The sequence below is a fragment of the Suricata suricatta genome, chromosome 4, assembly GCF_006229205.1.
Source record: "Suricata suricatta isolate VVHF042 chromosome 4, meerkat_22Aug2017_6uvM2_HiC, whole genome shotgun sequence".
NCBI classification, from domain to species: domain Eukaryota; kingdom Metazoa; phylum Chordata; class Mammalia; order Carnivora; family Herpestidae; genus Suricata; species Suricata suricatta.
Genome location: NC_043703.1, coordinates 130,578,638 through 130,597,718, shown reverse-complemented (window position 1 = coordinate 130,597,718; position 19,081 = coordinate 130,578,638). Strand labels below are relative to the sequence as shown.

The 19,081-nt window shown below is 40.7% G+C and overlaps 2 protein-coding genes and 1 pseudogene across 2 annotated transcripts in view; 1 reads left to right on the top strand and 2 right to left on the bottom strand.

Annotated features, from left to right (window-relative positions):
• The window catches only part of NPHP1 (nephrocystin 1), a 56,827-nt gene extending 45,482 nt beyond the window's left edge, over positions 1-11,345 (bottom strand). Inside the window, exons 1-4 of the mRNA XM_029937845.1 lie at positions 11,254-11,345; positions 8,173-8,246; positions 3,115-3,175; positions 1,682-1,806 (exon numbers count right to left, since the gene is read on the bottom strand). Coding sequence (XP_029793705.1) covers positions 1,682-1,806; positions 3,115-3,175; positions 8,173-8,246; positions 11,254-11,322 — 329 coding nt within the window. The 5' untranslated portion in view covers positions 11,323-11,345. The remainder of the gene's footprint in view (positions 1-1,681; positions 1,807-3,114; positions 3,176-8,172; positions 8,247-11,253) is intronic.
• Positions 11,346-12,858: 1,513 nt separating this feature from the next.
• Positions 12,859-12,958, top strand: LOC115290935 (annotated as a pseudogene).
• Positions 12,959-16,216: 3,258 nt separating this feature from the next.
• MTLN (mitoregulin) lies at positions 16,217-17,531 on the bottom strand. Its single transcript, XM_029938539.1, has 3 exons — positions 17,451-17,531; positions 16,873-17,400; positions 16,217-16,312 (listed from the first exon to the last, which is right to left on the bottom strand). Exons 1-2 carry the CDS (start codon positions 17,529-17,531, stop codon positions 17,020-17,022), a joined length of 462 nt encoding a protein of 153 aa, XP_029794399.1. The 3' UTR covers positions 16,217-16,312; positions 16,873-17,019.
• Between the last annotated feature and the right edge of the window lie 1,550 nt (positions 17,532-19,081).

Sequence of the window (19,081 nt, the reverse complement as noted above, 5' to 3'; positions counted from 1 at the left end):
AACTATCCATATTTTCCAACAAATTCTTTAACAAATTGAAAATAGTTGTTTTATAGTTCTTATTTGCTAATTTTCACATTTGGGTCATCTGAGCTTCTACTGATTATTTTATTTCTTTATTATAAGACATTTTCCACCCTTTGAATATGTATTTAATCAGACTGAGAAATTTCTCAGCCATTATTTTATCAGACATTTTAGACTTGTATAATATTCATTTATTTTCTATGTTGGAATATTCTCAAATACTCTGCTTTTTTCTATTTAATCCTTATTTTCTTCTATTTTTAGCATATAAATCATTATTTAGAAGTCCCTATCAGCTAACTGTATTATCTAGTTCAGATCTAGGTTTTCTTTTAATGTTTTTTTTTTAATTAGTGGACACTGTGGATGAGACATTTCAAGACTTTGGATTATGTCATCACCCTTTACAGAGTATTGAATTTTGTGCTATTACACAGTTAAATTATCACGTTCCTGTTAAGGTCTGGCTTCAGGCCATGAGAAGATCTACTTCAGTTTTGTCTTTATTTCAAATCACAGTTTTTAGTATTAAACTGTTTTCCTTACTCTTAGGGCACGGGTCTTCTGTGATCACCACTAAATGCCTGAAGCACTCACCAATGTCTCTTTACTCTAGCTAGGTACAAACTCCAATATTTTTCCAGGACTGCTTGACTTTCAGAATCTTTTAAGCTCCCAGTCTCCTAGCAGGTGCTTTCTGCCAATGCTTCTGGAATCATGCTCTGTGTAGATCAGGAATCCGTTCAGATTTCTATAGTTGTCTCTTGCAACATCCTCCTCTCTTTCAACAAGTCCCTCTGGCTTGGAAACGTCAAAATTTGATCTCTGCCTCTTGAGCTCAGTGACAATGGTGTTCCCTGTCTAGGATCTACCTTCCTGCACCACAACCCAAAAATTTTCCCAGGGAGAGGGTCTGGGTAAATGTAGGACTCACTTCTTGTGTTTCCCTGTTTTAAGAACATCAGCTGTTTTGTAGATTTTGTCCAGATTTCATAGTTGTTTATGGTGGGAATTTTAAGTCCAAAACCAGCTATTTTGTCATTCTCAATACTAGAAATCAGTGAAAATTCTAGAATTCTTTTATCTACATCCTTCAGCATTTTCCCCAGGATACAGTATAAAAGTATGGGAGCAGCACTTGAAGAGTCTAAATTGTTAATTTTTTTCCTTTTGGCTTTCCACAAATTGGGTTGGTTTGTTTATAGTGTCAATTTTCTTTCCACTTTCCAAAAGCTGTTATTAACATCCAGTACGGCAGAAAAACAATGTATGTTTCCACCTCTAATGTTTAAAGTTTCCGAAAGAAGAAAATATGCAAATAGGCAATCCAAATAATTCCTTTTTACATATCAACACTGACATTAAAGCATCATCCTTATTTTCTAACATTTGTTTATTTAGCTTTTCAGACCTTTTATCTCCCTACCTAAATTATACATTACCGAAGGGCAGAGATTATGACTTCTACTTCTTTAAATCTTTTATGAGATCAAAGACTTTTTACTGTACCCAAGAAATAAGTGTCAACTGATTATACCTGTCATCACCATTCATTTATATCTATACTCTGAATAGGTCTTTATTTTGAGCCCAACATGAAAACTATATAACTGACATAATACCTGAGGGAAAGAAAGTAAGGAAAGAGGCATACTCAGTTATATTTTCTCTTCTGATGGACACAGCAAGTTCCTGCAGCTGGTGGGTCAGCTTATCCAAAAGACTCTGTTCCTCCTCTTTTTTCTGATTATAGTTCCCGACAGGTGCGGGTTCATCAGCCTATGAGAGAATATAGGTTTACTTCACTGAAAAATTTATTTCAGTTTCCTACTATATTTATTTTAGAAGGAAAAGAACACTCTAGTAAGTTCTAGAAGACAAAGTGAATGTCAACATGAGATGAGGCCCACCTTAGAGAAATAATATTAAAACAATTATAGATTATTGTGTTGAAATGTAACTCAAATGAAAAAATAAAATGATACCACTTGGTTTTTTGTTGTTTTCTTGCTAGCTAATCCAGACCCTCTACAGTCACTAAGAGCTACGTTCCAGACAGAAGACAGGTTTTGGAGTCAAAAAGACATGTGCCAGTGCCCAGTTCTCCCACTTATTGGCAGTGAGACATTGAGAAAACTGCTTCACTTTTGGGAGCCTCAGTTTCCTCACCTGTGAAACAGGATACTTAGATTTTAAAATTTAGGGTCAGCCAGACTCCTAAATCCAGGAGTTTTATGTCACTGGAGAAATTCAGGAGACACCCAGAGGCAGGACAGGAGAGTCATACACACGCAGGAAGATGACTTTCAGATACCTTCCACTTGACATGCTCTGTGAGACTCTGGCCTTGGACACTAAGCTGAAGCTGAGGCTCAAACTGAAAGAAAAAACCCTGAAGGGACTTCCAAGAGTAAATTCTAGTTCCTCCTATTTCTGCAGAGTCACTGATATTAGAGCTGCCATGTGATGCAAGAAGCGTCTTTAGCACTTGCGCTCAGGGCCAGATTAGGCACTCTCCCCACGGTGTCATTAATATTAAAACAATCCTAGACTGGAAAACATAAAACTTACCCAATGCAAAAACAAAAACAGCTCCTTTCTGAGTCCTCAAGGCAGGGTAAGCTCACCAAAGCTGAACTTGCCCCAGCATCTAGAGCCCAGGCTTTTCTGCTCCTGGCACACCCTCCGTGCGCCAGCGGTGGCAGTCAGACTTCACCACCTCTAAAGCAAACCCAGGGGGGTGCCTGGGTGGCTCAGTCAGTTAAGTGTCCGGCTTCAGCTCAAGCTCAGGTCATGATCTCACGGTTCGTGGGTTCAAGCCCCATATCAGGCTCTGTGCTGACAGCTAGCTCAGAACCTGGAGCCTGGAGCCTGCTTCAGATTTTGTGTCTCCCTCTTTCTCTGACCCTCCCCTGTTCACACTGTCTCTCTGTGTCTCTCAAAAATAAAACACACACACACACACACACACAAAATAAAATAAAATAAAGCAAACCCAGGAATGTAACAGCTCAAATGAACTCCCCCTTCATGAACACATCTGTATAAAAACAGATGTTTTATAATATTATTAACTGTAATACTTACTTTGTTTAACTTTTGAAGAGCATTTTTATTTTCATCTATTGCCTGTTTCAATTGGATACACCTAAATTTTCAAAAAGAAAGGAAAAAGTATGAATTTTTCTATTGTTAGACTAGAAAGTTATTTTATGGAATCACACGAAGTCTTTAAGCAGGCAAGGCAATTAGCTATTAGATGAATGATGTCACAAAATTCACCTGTAACTGCCTATCTACCACCAGCTCAGGTGACCCTCACATGCTCGAAGGCACACAGATATGACAGCCAAGGCTCAGAAAGCTTACGTGACTCTGAGCTTCAGTTTCCTATCTCAAAAATTAGGGAAGCACTGGACTTCAAATTGCTTCTTCGGCTTTGAAGTCCCATGAACTGAGGACCTAGCCAAGGAGACACAACTAATGGCGATAATAACAAAGTTGACTCTACATCGTGCACAATGGCAGGCACTTCACGAGCACCACCTCACTCGCGCCTCCAGCGGAAGAGGGTGAGGTTCTAAGAGGCGGCCACAGCTAGTCAATGGTGGAGTAACACGTGAGGGCAGAGGTTAGGATTCTACAGCTGGGCTCTGGCCACCACAGCACTTGCCCCTTTTGAGCGTAGCCTATCTAGATGGGTACACTGTTTTAATTATTCCACAGACAGCTCAGGTAATTTAGCTTAAGTCTTACATCCGAATAAGAAGGATAAAAATGACTGAAAATGGGCTATATCTAATAGTGACAGTTATCAAAATTCAAATGCTTTCTCAAACAATAACCTACAAGAGTCAATATTTTTTATGCTCCTTGAGTAATTTTTTTTTCCTACAGAAGCTAATGACGTGAAATAAGCAGCAAAAAAAGGGACAAAAATCCTTCATGGAGGAGGCAGAAACGAGAAGTGAAATTATCAAACTGTGGCTGACCCTCTTACTTACTTACCCAAAGTCCTCCTGCCACCACGGTCTATGGTCCCGCACTGACACCTAAGAGCTCAGAATCCATCGCGGGTAGGGTAGGTATGTGGCCCAGCACTGGCCGACACAACATGAAAGAAATATGTTGGGCACTGCCTCCCATTTTATTCTCCCTGGTGCAACCTGTGAAGAATCCTTCACCCTTTCTGGTCTTTTTTTTTTTTTTTAAGTTTATTTATTTTGAGAGAGAGAGAGAGAGAGAGAGAGAGAGAGAGCATGAGCGAGCGAGCAGAGGTGGGGGAGGGTTAGAGAGAAATAGAGACAGACTCCCAAGCAGGCTCTGCAACATCAGTACAGAGCCCAATGCGGGGCCCGAACCCACAAACCCACAAACCGTGAGATTATGACCTGAGCTGAGATCAAGAGTCAGATGCTTAACTGACTCTGCCACCCAGGTGCCCCTCACCCTTCCTGTTTTTAGATGCTAATGCCCAGGGAGTCTGTAAAGGTAAAGGGAGCCATCACTGATTAGATGAGGACAACAGAGCACAATGACAGCTAGAGCTGGGCGTCGAGGACATTACAAGCCACCCATCCACCCTGCGGGAACCTACTTCCAGACTTTTTGTGGAATGAGACTGACCGTGGAGCCACTAGTTTTAACAGATGCCCTGTTAGTCAGACCCAAAGAATCCTAACTGAAACCTAGACTCAAAAATTTCACTTTAGAAAACTATTTTATATAATATGCAAATAAAACAAATTATTTATTGTAATGATCACCCTCCTATCTATAAAATTATTAAAAATCCTCGAACTGTTCAGATATTTTAACATTTCGGGCCAGGATAAAAACTCAAGCTCATGTTCATCTTTACCACCTCCTGAAGCCCCACAAAAAAAATGATGAAAACATTTTAAAAGGTAATAAACCCTGAATGTAGGAGAATGAAAGAAAGATCACCTGCCAACAAGACATTTCAACAAACTTCTGCTGCATGGAAAAGAGAGGGAAGCATGTTCTTCTATAAAGGAAGGAAGGGGCCCCTAAGAGGAACAAGATCTGCCAGGGAGAGGACACCACGATTTGGGTCAGCAGGTAGGAAGGGTCCAGGAGTGAGGGGCAATCAAAATGTGTCTAAGGGGATGTATTATGAATTTCTATAGATGAGGACATCCACATGGCTGGGATTTGCTTTATATATTAATTATGCTATGATATTTTATATTATGTTATAATATATTAAATGATACCCGTAACACCTAAGCTATAAAGGCAATGAATCTTTTTTTAATGTTTATTTGGAAGGGGGGACAGCAAGATGGGGAGGGGCAGAGAGAGAGGCAGAGGATCTGAAGAGTGTTCTGTGCCGACAGCAGAGCCTGAAGCAGGGCTCAGACTCATGGACCATGAGACCGTGAGATCATAACCTGAAGTGAAGTCAGAAACTTAACCCACTGACCCACCCAAGATGCCCCTAAAGGCAATCGGTCTTAAAATAATCTAAAGGAGGGGTGCCTGGGTGGTCGGTTGAGCATCCGGCTTCGGCTCAGGTCATGATCTCCCAGTTTGTGGGTTCGAGCTCTGGATCAGGCTCTGTGCTGACAGCTAGCTCAGAGGTGGAGCTTGTCTTCAGATTCTGTGTCTCCCTCTTTCTCTGACCCTCCCCTTCTCATGCTGTCTCTTTCTCTCTCAAAAATAAACAAAACATTAAAAAAATCTAAAGGCTTTATATTATTTATATTATTTTCGGAGAGTAAAGATACTGATTAAGTTTAGATTTAGTTAAGGCTTTTTGTCTGACTTTTTGAAAAGTCTGTTTACAGAAAATCTGAGCCAGCTAGCTTCCCCTTTCTCTTATCTCACCTCCCTCTGCTGTCCCTCCTTACCAGAGGATTTGTCTCTAAAAACTAAAATGAATGAATGGCCCGGGAGAACTGCAGTTGCCAAAGACACTTCCTGTACAGCAGGGTTAAAGGCCACTCCGCTCTGGCATGGACTCTCCTCAGCTTAACGGGTAGTTTCCAGCCCCTGAAAACCCCTGCCCACGTACAAAGAGCTTCGCTCTTACTCAGGGATGATGCTATAGGAAAGAGACCTATATATACAACAGTAGAAGAACCCTGGGCTGCTATCTACAATAATCAAACTAGTCCCTCATTTCTTAAATAAACGTGAATAACCCAAAAACCACCAGATATATTAAACAAAACCAAGGGTGTCTGGGTGGCTCAGTTGGTTGAGCATCCGACTTCAGCTCAGGTCATGATCTCACAGTCTGTGAGTTCGAGCCCTACATTGGGCTCTGTGGAGACAGCTCAGAGCTTGGAGCTTGAAGCCTGCTTTGGATTCTGTGTGTGTCTATCTCTCTGCCCCTCCCTTACTCATGATCTATGTGTCTCTCTCTCAAAAACAAACATTAAAAATAATAATAATTAAAATAAAATTAAAAAACCCAGTCTTCCCTGGGACTTCAAATTCACTCTAGAAATCTTATTCTATTTTAAAATCTAGTAAAGCAAGTATAATCAACTTCACTTTTTCTTTATTATTTGATTAATTCAATTCAGACTAAATGCCTTAATCCGTCCTAGTTAACATAGTTAATTAAATTTCCTCCAACATTTAAAAATTCATTTTATTTTGCGTTTAAGAACTTTGAATGTCTGAATTAAGTAAAACTTTTTCAAATGGTTCAAATGAATCATTTAAACTAAGAAAATGAATTTCAGGTTCTCTTGAATGTTATACACACTTTTAAATGCCCAAACATACATATCAATTTAATGATGCCCTAAAATTGAATACAGAAGTATTAATTGTCTAATTTGATCTAGTTCATCATGTCTATGTAATATTAAACTTGACTTAAACTTCTCCAGGGATTAAAAGGAAAAAAAATCAGAATAAAACAAAAAACACCCACCAAGAGAACAGTTTTCCATATCAAGGGAGCTAAGGTCACTAGCCTAAGCAAGGTGGGATTCCTTAGTAGAATTTTCTGATTAGTTCCAGGATCTGAGGCTACAGTAGGCCAAGGATCTACCATAACTCTGCCTCAGCCACTGTCTTGAATCTGAGTGGTTTTTATAGTTGCTGTCACAACAGTAAGTCCATAACGCAGGTTTACATTAGTTTTTCTAGATCCAAGTTATACCATGATCTAATTATTCCACTTGACAGCCTGCATCTCCACCGAGACTGCAGGGAATTTCTCTCTGACCTGAGTGAACTCTGCATTTCTCAGTGGTCTTCAAACATTTTTACTGTCTGCCCACTTTAATGTCTTACAGCAAAGTAATGTCAGACGTATTGACAAAACACTGTGAACCCTAATTCTCTCACCTGTGTTAATAAGTATCTCATGGTATGATTGTGAAAATTAATCAAGAAAAAAATTTTTAATGTTTTATTTGTTTTTGAGAGACAGAGAGACAGCATGAGCAGGGGAGGGTCAGAGAGACAGAGACACAGAATCCGAAGGCACCAGGCTCTGAGCTATCAGCACAGAGCCCGACACAGGACTCGAACCCATGAACCCTGAGAATATGACCTGACCTGAAGTCGGATGCTTAACCGACTGAGCCACCCAGGCGCCCCTCAAGAAAATTTTTTTTAACATTTATTCATTTTTGAGAGACAGAGTGTAAGTGGGAGAGGGGCAGAGAGAGAGAGGGAGATACAGAATGAGAAGCAGGCTCAAGGCTCTGAGCCGGGAGCACAAAGCCAGATGTGGGGCTTGAACTCATGAACCACGAGATCATGACCTGAGCTAAAGCCAGACACTTAACCAAGTGAGCCACCCAGGTGCCCCAAGAAAAAGGTTTTAGAGTGTGGACCACACTGCTTGGTCCATATAGAGTACAGAATGAATTTAAGTTGCTGCTTTATAACATTTGTAATTCTCCATTTAATCTTACCATTCCAGTATCTGCACCTGGGAGATACAGATAATTGCAAGAAATATTTTTAAATAAGTTTTAGAAAAATTCATTTGTTATTAGTCCAGTATTACTTCCCATTAATATTTTGGCTTTTTAGAAACTGTACAATAAAAAGGGGAAAGAAAGAACACTTCAAAACAATTTCTATGCTATAAATACTGCCCATTGAAATGTAGGTGTGGTTTCGGGAAAGCTGATATAATTTAGTGGGTTTTACCTTTGATAAATATCTTGCCTTTTACTGGCTCCTAGAGCTCCTTTCAATTGACTCTCAGAAAGCAAGCTATCAACCTACAATAAATAGAGACTGTTAGATTACGTTCTTAAATAGCGTATGACCACAGAAAATAAAATTTTAATTCTTTTTCCCAAGATTTCACAATGAACACTCTTAAACATATAATGAAGTTGAAAGAATTTCAGTGACTTCTCATATACCCCTACCTAGGTTCTACATTAATATTTTACTATACCTTTTTATCCATCTAGTCATCAATCCATCTTATTTTTTTATGTATTTCAAAGTAATCTGCAGTCATCAATACATTGCCTTATAAATGATGCACCTACATATGGCTAACTAGAGTTCAATGGTTGGTATAAAATTTACATACAGTGAAATACACAAATCTTAAGTGTACATTTGCTGAGTTTTGGCAAATGCACTCACTCAGGTCACTCTAACCCCTGTCGATACGTAGACAATTACCATTACCCCAGAAAGTTCTCAGAAAGAATGTACTTTTTTTGTGTCATCCTTTCACACAGCATGTTTTCAAGACACTGGCACATTGTACCATTAGTTTATTCCTTCATTGCTCAATAGTATTGTATGAACACGCCACAAGTTTGTTTATCCTCATTCTTATATCTTACACCTTGACTTAGTATTTTCTAAACACCTTGTGTAACTTTGCCCATGTACACGCAGGAGAGGCACAGGTTTCTTTTGGGTTCTTTTCTAAAGATGATGTGGAGAAGACAAAGTGGATGAGAGAAGAGAAATTCAAATTCACTAGCTTCTTCTCTACTCCTCCTATTTTGCATTGGAGTGTACAAAATTCACAGCTAGTGACAGAGTCACTCATAACAGGCATGACCCAGAAGGGCTCTTGATTGCTTGTCCATGGACATCAAGTTAGAAATCTGTTCATTTTCTGCTTCAAGTGTCCTCTGTGAAGACAGGGCTTCCCTGTTAGAGAGCCCTTCCCAGACTCTCAGGCGATCAGAAGACTCCGGGGCCAAACCTTCTCCAGGTTCACTAATCTTTGTAATTGTTTTGTTTTGTCTTTGTTTCAGGTAATAATTTTTTGTAATTTACTTCTGAAACTTTCCTGGTTCTCCCAAGGTCCCACTAAGTTGAAAATCAGATACAGAACCATATTAAGCATGTAGCCAAAGCTCAGGTATAGTCAAAGCCTCATCAAGTTTTCTTTCTACCGGAAGAGCATTTTGTTTCTACTGCACAACTGTAAATCCAAAAGTCACTTATATCCATCAAATCTTTTGTACTTTTTATTTTGTTTTTATTTTTTTAAAGTTTATTTATTTATTTAGAGAGAGGGAGAACAGGGGCGGGGCAGAGAGAGAGGGAGAGAGAATCCTAAGCAGGCTCCACACCGTCAGCACTGAGCCCCATGCAGGGTTTGATCTCATGAAGTGTGAGATCATGACCTGAGCCTAAACCAAGAGTCAGATGCTTAACCGATTGAGCCGCCCAGGAACCCCTCTTTTGTACTTTTTAAATGCGAGTCCAAAACTGAACCAAATATGAGCACTCAGTAAATCTCTTATCTGTCAAAGACTAGGAAATAATTGTATTTCGTAATAGATCAAACAAGGAAAGAGTAAAATTATTAAAGTGAAATAAAAGTTTTTGGAAAATAAATTAATAAACCATTAATTACTACTTACTTTTTTCTTCTTTTTCAAAAATTATATACATTTGGTATTTAAAATTATGAAAATATCAAAAAAAGGATGAAGAGAAACAAAAATCATCAGCATTCTAGCATACACAGTTGCCATCCTAGGATGTTTCCTTCAACCTTTTTTCTTTTGTAAATTTTATTATTTGTTTTGAGAGAGAGAGAGAGAGAGAGACAGCAAGCACAAGGAGGGGAGGAGCAGAAAGAGAGGGAGAGAGAATCCCAAGCAGGCTCTGCAATGTCAGCTGAGAGCCCTATGTGAGGCTTGAACTCATAAACCATGAGACCATGACCTGAGCCAAAATCAACAGTAGGACTCTTAACTGAGCCACCCACATGCCTCTCCGTCAATCTTTTTTCTATGTACATTATACATAAAGTAATTTTATTGAAATACTGTATATTCTATTATATATTTGATCTTTTTTCTAACTTGACATTTTATCACAAATATTCTCCCTAACACACTAAAATCTTTTAACAAAATTTAAACATACTACTATATCCCATCATAAATTATTTATCCGCTCTCCTATTACTGATCATTTAAGTGATATCCAGTCTAAGTAACACTGTGAATACTTTCATACATCAGTCTCTTTTCCAATCTTTTTATTATTATGTATGGCAAATCCCTGGAAATGTCATTACCCAGCCTAGGAGCACGAATATTTGCTACGTTTTGTCAAATTGCTCTCCAGAAATGTAGGCTATACTCTAGAGCAGTGTATATTATTAGTGCCGGTTTCATCACCCTCCCAAGTACTGACTATTGTGATTTTTTTAATGTTTGTGATATTATATTTACTTTGGAGTTACTTGGTTATTTTTTAAGTTAATTTTTCTCATGTTTACGGGTCCCTTGTACTTCTTCTTCAGTTCATGTCCTTTACTCATTTGTCGGATCCTAATATTTTCCTTACATATTACAACTAGTGTTTAACCTCTATGTCGTTTTGAGTTCGCGTGAAGCAAACACAGCTTCTACTGCGGGGAAAAAAGGCTCAAAGGTAAGGAAGCATAGAGGGTGGAGGAAAGCGATGGGCGCAGAGATAGTTGCAAATGGTTATTGTCAAGTTTAGATTTGGAAGTGATGTTGGCTAAGGTAGTGATTAGGTTGGAGAGTGGTTAAGGGAGTTACTGAGATGTTAGGCGAAGCGGTAAATCGACGGTCAAGATTTTCGGGAGGTTCAGCCTCCGCGGGTTGGACTAGGACCAAAGGCGGTTTAGCTTCAGGATGTTGGGGTGGGGGCGGAACGCTACAACGTAGGAAGGCTCCCAGGATTAGAGTGCACCCCAGATCTCGCCCGTCGCTAGAGCCGAGGCTACCTTGCGGTGCCCCGGCCCCCGGCTGGACCGCCAGACGATACCTGTAGCTTCAATTCCCGAGTGCGGCGCTGCAGGGCCTGCAGACGATTACGCGGCCGCCTAGCCAGCATCTCCCTCGCCTCGGCTCCGGGCGCACTCCGGTCGCCAGGGAAACCACGGCGGCTAGGCGGACGATGACGCAATCACTGCGCGCCCGCCTCTCAGGCCTGGAACCCGGCCGGCGAGTGGAGGAAGAATGTGGACGTCGTTCCCTATCGCAGTTTTCACCCCTCCGCGCCGCAGGCCCTGGGCTTTCAGGTTAGGCTCACTGCCCAAGTAGTCCTCTTTTTCTGGCGATTTCCACGGGACTGAGGTGGAGGTGGGAAGAATGCTCCACGGCGTCGGAAACTACATGTCCCACAACACCTGCGTGTTACCACGCCCATGCCGTTGAGGTTGTCGGTGTTTCGGCGTCTGTTCTCTGATACGTTTTCCGAACTAATCTTAAGGTGTAATATGAGCGTCTTAAACTCTTAAATTAACTGCAAGAATAGCTTTCCTATGTGGTCTACATGATTTTGTCGCATACTCTCACTTCAAAGGACAGTTTTTAATTCTCTGCCAGTAGGGGTATTGCTGGATTCATTTCACTTTAGTTTTGCACTTTATCACGTTATCCATCCCGAGTTCTGTAAGTATAGTGATTTTGTCTGTCCTGCAACAGGTATATGAGCAAATAATTAGGATCTCCATTTTACATCTCCTCTCAAGGAGATTGTAATAACGTTTCTCCGGATGGTACTGAATCCTTTGAGTTCAGTTCCCAAACTTTTCACTAACTACCCCGAGTAAGAATGATGATAGAAGCTCACTTTGCAAAGGATGAACTACACTAATATAAATGAATGCTCTTTAGTACAACGAACAAGTTGATCCCACAGATGTACTTTTTTCTTCAAATATACATAGAGAAAAATGACAAGTGTCCAGCTCACTGAATTTTCCCACTGACCCCACCTTCATGTAACATCACCCATTTAACGATACAGAACCCTCTAGTTTTCCCTTCCTAATTCCTACCCACCTCCACTGCCCATGTCAAAAGTAAACACTATACTAACTTGTAACAAAAACTTGGTTTGCCTCATTTGAACTGTACAATTTAATCACGCGGTGTGCACTGCATCTTGGTGGGCTTTTTTACACTCACCATGTATTTGTGAGATGCAGCTGTATCATCGTGTGTAGTTGTAATTTGTTCAGTTCTTTTGCTCTCTGGTATTTTATTGTGTGATATACTCCTAATATTCCACTCATTCATTCCACTGTTGATGGACATGTGGGTAGTTTCCAGCTTAGGGCTATTATAAACGGTGCTATTACATACATATATACATAGTATAAACATGTATACAGTGCTGGACCACAGGGCGTGTTTTAATGCTCCGGTTTAGTAGATACTGCCGAAGTTTTCCGGAAGTTGTACTCATTTACTCTGTACCTATATGGGCTGCCGTTCTTCGTATCCTTGACAACACTTGGTATTCTCTGCTTTTTTGTAGCCCATGTCTTTAGTTTGAGTTAACTTCTGCATTATGACTCACGAACTTAAAAATTCACATAAATAGCCCAAAGTGTATCTTCACTGAAAAGATTTACAACACTGCTGGCTTGGGCAGCTCATATGCTAAAACTGGAACCATAAAGAGATTAGTATGGGCCCTGTACAAGGATGACATGCAAATTCCTGAAGCGTTCTATATTTAAAGACAATTTTTTTAAAATGTTTGTTTATTTTTGAGAGAGACAGTACAAGCAGGGGAGGGGTGGAGAGAGGGAGACATAGAATCCAAAGCAGGCTCCAGGATCTGAGCTGTCAGCACAGAGCTGGATGTGGGGCTCGAACCCATGAACTGTGAGATCATGACCTGAGCCAAAGTTGGACGCTTAACCAGTTGAGCGACCCAGGTGCCCCCTGAAGCGTTATATATTAAAACAAACAAACCAAGTTTGTAACAACAAATGAGAAGGGAGTGCTATTATAAGAGGTAAGCAAAATCCATCATTTATAAAATCCTTATTTAAATATGTATATATAAATTATATTGTATATATGATCTATAAGGATTTCCATATTTTACTTTATTAAAAATAAATTTTTACCTTTATTTTTGAGAGACAAAGACAGAGCACAAGTGGGGGAGGGGTAGAGAGAGAAGGAGACACAGAATCCAAAGCAGGTTCCAGGCTCCAAGCTGTCAGCATAGAGCCCGATGTGAGGCTTGAACCCACTAACTGTGAGATCATGACCTGAGCCGAAGTCAGATGCTTAACTTACTGAGGCATCCAGGAGCCCCAAGCATTTCCATATTTTAAGTGGAAAAGTTACAGTCATGAATATGGTATAATTTTATGTTGGTAAAAATAAACAAATAACCCCTCTACATGTGTGTATATGTGAGCAATGAGAAAGGATGCAAAAATGCTTATTACTCTTGTTCATCTCAAGTGAAAAGATGACTTCCATTTTATACATTTTGTACCATATTCAGAGTTATATTCCTTTGAGCCCTGGGTCAGCAACATCAACATCAGCTAGGAGCTTGTTAGAAATACATTTTCTCAAAAAAGAAAAAAATTGCAATTTCTCAGGCCCACCACAGACCTACAGAATCAGAACCTATATTTTAATAACACCACAGTGTTTCATGTGCAACATTCAAGGTTGAGAAATACTATTTCAGTAGTATTTAGTGTGCCCTAAGGGATGAGAGTACTCAGCTAACTGCCTTCTTTTTCATTAATTTACATTTCTTTTGATTTGTGATGCTCAGCATAATCACATTAACAGTCGTCTTTGCTGCTCTCTTATCCCTTGATGCCATTATGAAAATCAAAGTAACCCTAAAACAAGAAAGTAGGTGAGGTTGACCAAAGCAAAGCATGATGACTGTTTCTCCTGAGAACAAACTATTTTGTAAAACTCATTATGATTTTCTTCCAACTGTAAAATACTAACTTTGTATTGCTACCTTACAGGAGACACTGAAAAGGAATTTAATGGCTTTTGAGAGACTCATTATGTACAATTAGCAGAATTAAGTAGTTAGGAACCTACTGAAGAGAGGTTCCAGCAAAGAGGACAGAGAAAGTTGGCTATTTCAGGATCTTAAAACAATCCACCTCAAAAAAAAGTGTCAAATATTTGTGACCACCTTGGTGCAAAGCATTGGTTGGGCCTGTGATATAAGACATTTAAGGCACTGGCCTCAAAGAGCTTGTGAGCTAGGCTGGTGGACTAGAATCATGAAGCTGTACCAGCTACCAAAGACTGTCATAGAAGTGTCACCTGGCATGCAGAATTTCCTGCCAGGTGAATTGTACACATTGGATTTGTGTTCTCGAGTATGATTATCAATGAAAACACCCAGGAGACACTTGGAGTGTGAAGCTGGAAATAAAAGGATCAGGTAGGCTAGAAATATCTTAGAGGGGATTCTGCTTGGATGTGATCATTAAGCCTGGAGACTGGCTTGGTAATCAATGGGAAAGGACAGAGACAGGACCAACGATTGAAGTTTCAGGGACTTGGAAGCCATGGTAAAAGTTTGGAAATGTGGGGAAGTTTATATTATTAGGGAAGTGTGAGAAGAATAATTTCTAGGGAAGAAACTGGCATTATCAAATACTCTGGAGGTGAAAATTAAGAATTCAGAAATGAAAAAAAAAAAGAATTCAGAAATGGCCATTGGATAACAATGGCTCTGAGCGTGCAGAAGGCATACTTCAGTAAGTTAATGAGCAAAGCATTTAGGAAGAAAGTGATAGTGGACCACTTTTTCTAATTAGCAAATGATGGGGCCAACTAAACTTTTTTTTAAAGTCAAGATGTGTGCATGTTTGTAAGAAGTTTGGAAAGCAGGGAGAGACTGCAGATGCTAAAAATAAACCGTGTACTAGAGAACAAAGAAGGGGGTGGAGAGAGGCAGAATTCAACTGAGGCCAAAGAGGACTCAGCCTGGGAAAGGATGTGTGCGTCTTCTCTTTTGAGAAAGGAAAAGCTAATAGTTGAAGTCTTGAAACGAGTGGTTTTGAACCTCTGCTGGGCATCACAATCACCGGGGGAGCTTTAAAAATCCTAATACCCAGGCACACCCTAAAGTACATAAATTGAAATCTGTGGCATGCTGATATTTCTAAGGCTCTCTAGATGATTATATTGTGCAGCCCTTTTGCAAACCCTTCAACAAAGCCCTTCAACAGAGCTACTGAGAGGAAGAACAATGAGGAAATTCCAGCCTGTTGGCCTCTATCTTCTCATATGGTTGAGAAGCCAACTGCAGCTCAGGTGGGATGAGCTCTGAGAACCAACGTCTTAGTCCTTGTGTTCACAGAATGAAAACAAGAGTTGGAAGTAATAAAACATAATGGCCCCAGTAAAAGGAAACAACAAATAAATAAATAAAAGCTTTAATAAAGAAAACACCTTTTTGAATTTTCTTATGTTAATATGGAGCTGCTGTTAAGTGTGCTGAGGCACAAAATTAATCTTGAGCAAGGACATTGTTATAGAAAACACCTCTTGCAAATTAAAAAGACAAGGACTTAGTCACTCTTGATTTTTAGATAAAGCTGGAATTTATCACTAAGCTCTAGTCAAGAGGGGGTTTCCTTTAAGGTATATAACATAATGACCTATAAATGAAGTACTTGCCAATAAAAATTGGAGTACGCTGTCACTCTCCTAAGTGCAAAAATCTTATATACACCACCCTTAACTCAGTTATTTTTACGGAGTCCCTTCCTTTACTGCACAGGTCCATTAACAGTTGCACAAAAGGAGCCCTCATGGTCCCTAGGCCAACTCTCCTTTGCAGTTTTATCAAGGAATTACCATATATTCCTTAAGAGAGAAGATATCTGCTCAAAAACACTAATAGGTGAGTTTTGAGAATCCTGATTTGTTGATGCGGTGAACTGCTTGCCAGGCAAGCTACTCCTTTTCCTTTTGATAAAAGATTCAAAGAGGTTTAATTTCTTTTTTATTTTGAAAATAAAATTGACTCAGTGCAAAGGGAAATTAGATCTGTCCAGTGTTCTGTATCCATCTTCGACAAACTGCTGGAAACGGAAGAGAAACACAATTAGAAATATATAATCGTTAACTTCAAATTATTCTCTTGTGGAGTTAAACTATGAACTATAAGATCTAATGTTACAGATAAAGAAAATTTGCGTAGCTCTGATGAAAAAGCTACCACTCGATGCAAGGCTCCTAAGGCCACACAGCTCTTTCTATTCTGCTAATAACCACAGAATTCAGATTGGAGATTACAAAACAGTAGTGCAAAGATGTACCATGGTCTACCAAGGATATTATCGAAAAGAATGATGTGGGGGAAGGGGATGGCTGGAATACCTCCACAGTTTTTTTCTTTCCTTCTTTCCAATAGTTTACTTTCCAGAAGTTTGTCAAGATGCAACGATATTGCACGTGGTAATGCATTCCCACTAAAGGCACGCAGTGAACTGAACTACGACCCCCCACTGCAAGATTTTGGGGAAAACAAAACCTCCTCTTTTCTGGTGTCTGCGGGATAGAGTCCCCTCCTATGAAGTATCCACAGGCGCTAACCCCAAGATATCCGCCCGTGCCCGACGTCTCCGCTTAGTCTCCGTACCGTAAGTACTGCTCACCGACTCTCCAAAAAGAGCAAGGCGCTGCAGGCAGAGTGTAAGGAGACCCTGTGGGTCACGGATCGCTGTCCCCGCAAGCGCAAGGCGAGATGGGCGCGCGGGGGCGCACGGGGTCCGACGGCGCGGGGGTCTCAGGCCAGGTCCAGCTTCTTCTGAGTCATCGCCAGCTTGTCCTGCAGCCTCCGCTTCCTCCAGTCCAGGTAGCGCCTCCGCAGCCGGTTCGCCTGCCAGCCCACGAGCACGCCAGACGCGAAGGCCACCAGCACAGACACCTGCAGCGTCCGCTCGGACACGTTCGCCATGGCAGCCGGCGGCGTGCAGCCTGACCTACGGCGCGGCGGCGGGGTCAAACGGCGCCCGCCTTCCCGGGCGGAGCGGAGGGCGGGGCGTGCGCAGCGGGACGTGCGCAGCGCGCCGAGGCGCCTACGCTCAAAACTCGCTTCGTCTGGCTCCTCATCTCTAGCTTGGCCGGACGGTGGGTGTCCCTTCTTTCCCTCCTCGGAACTTCTACACTAGTTATTGTTTGGCATTAGTCAGCTATTGTCTTGCCTTATTAGCTAACTTTGATGGTGTGATCTTCCAAATTTATTGTAAGCTCAACAGCTCCTTGTAGTTTCTCTGGGCGGTGGAATGCCAGCCGCATGTGTAACTCAATTGACTGGTAATGCATTAAAAAAAGAAAGAAAAAAGAGAGGAAGGAAGAAACAGATGAAAATTACTTTAATAATATAATTTGTTTAGCCGAATATATACAGGATATTATTTCGACATGTAATCACCATAAAATTATTAATGAGATTTTATTATTTTTTGTATTAATTCTTTGAAATTTGATGTAGATGTTGTAGTTAACAGCGCCTCTCAATTTGAACACCAAATTTTCAATGGAAATACTTGATCAGTATCCAGACTTCATAAAAGTTAGTTGGAAAAATTATATATATACATACATACCCAGGTTGTTCCAAAGACACATAAAAATTTTTACAATAACTGAGTTGAGTATCAGTTTTTAAATTTAATTTAAATTCATTACATTTTTTAAAATGTTTATTTATTTATTTTTGAGAGAGAGAGAGAAAGAGAGAGGGAGACACAGAATCCAAAGCAGGCTCCAGGCTTTGAGCTTCAGCACAGAGCCTGATGTGGGGCTCAACCCCACGAACTGTGAGATCATGACCTTAGCCAAAGTCAGATGCTTAACCGACTGAGCCACCCAGGCACCCCTAAATTCATTAAATTTTTAAAGAAGTTCAAAGCTCACTTCTGTCACACTAGTCACATATGTATTGGCAGCAGGTTCTAGAGGGCCATACTATGCCAGAACTAATACTGGGTCAAAATTGCTGGCATGGCAAAAAAAACCTCTAATGAAGTCATGTTGGTGGGCAGACCCTATGGTGGCCCCCAATGCCTTTGTGTAATTTATTCTTCTTGAGTGTTGGACCTGTGACTTGCTTCTAACTAACAGAATAAAGCAAAGGTGCTGGGATGTTACTCCTGGGATTCTTTTATGGTGTATAACTCTTCTTTTTTACAGACCGATGACTCTCCTTATGGGCTTCATGGTGTAACTGCACATGTTGAAGAAGCTCATATAGCAAAGGACTGCAGGTGGCCTCTATGAACAGCAGGATGCCCCCCACCCACAGCTAGCAAAGAGCAGGAGCCTTCAGTTCTACCCAAGGAAGTTAACTGCCCACAACCTGAATAAGCTTGGAAGCAGAATCTTCCCCCAGTTCCACCCTCCAAGTACAAACCCAGCCAGGCTGACCCCTTGATTGTAGACTTGTGAGAACCCAGCAGAGGACCCATGTGCCTGGACTCCTAAGCCATGGAAAGTTGATATTAGAAATGTGTGTTGTTTTCAGTCGCTAAGTTTGTGGTGATTTGTTACACAGTGATAGAAAACGAATGCAGTCAGGAGAGGGGGACCAGCATGTGGGGCCTGACTGACCTCACCTCTCTAGTGATATCAGCAAGCAGACTTTCATACTTGAGGCAGAACACATCTTGGCAGATAAAGACAGTAACTGGGTCCAATGTGAAGTCACATCTGCCACGCTTAATGTTCATTTATTTCGCAAATATTTATTGACTGCTGCCGTAGGCATTGGGAATGTGGAAGTGACTAAGCACATCTGCCCTCAGCTTAGCGCAGGGTGAAAGAGATGGGACAAAAATCAAGACACA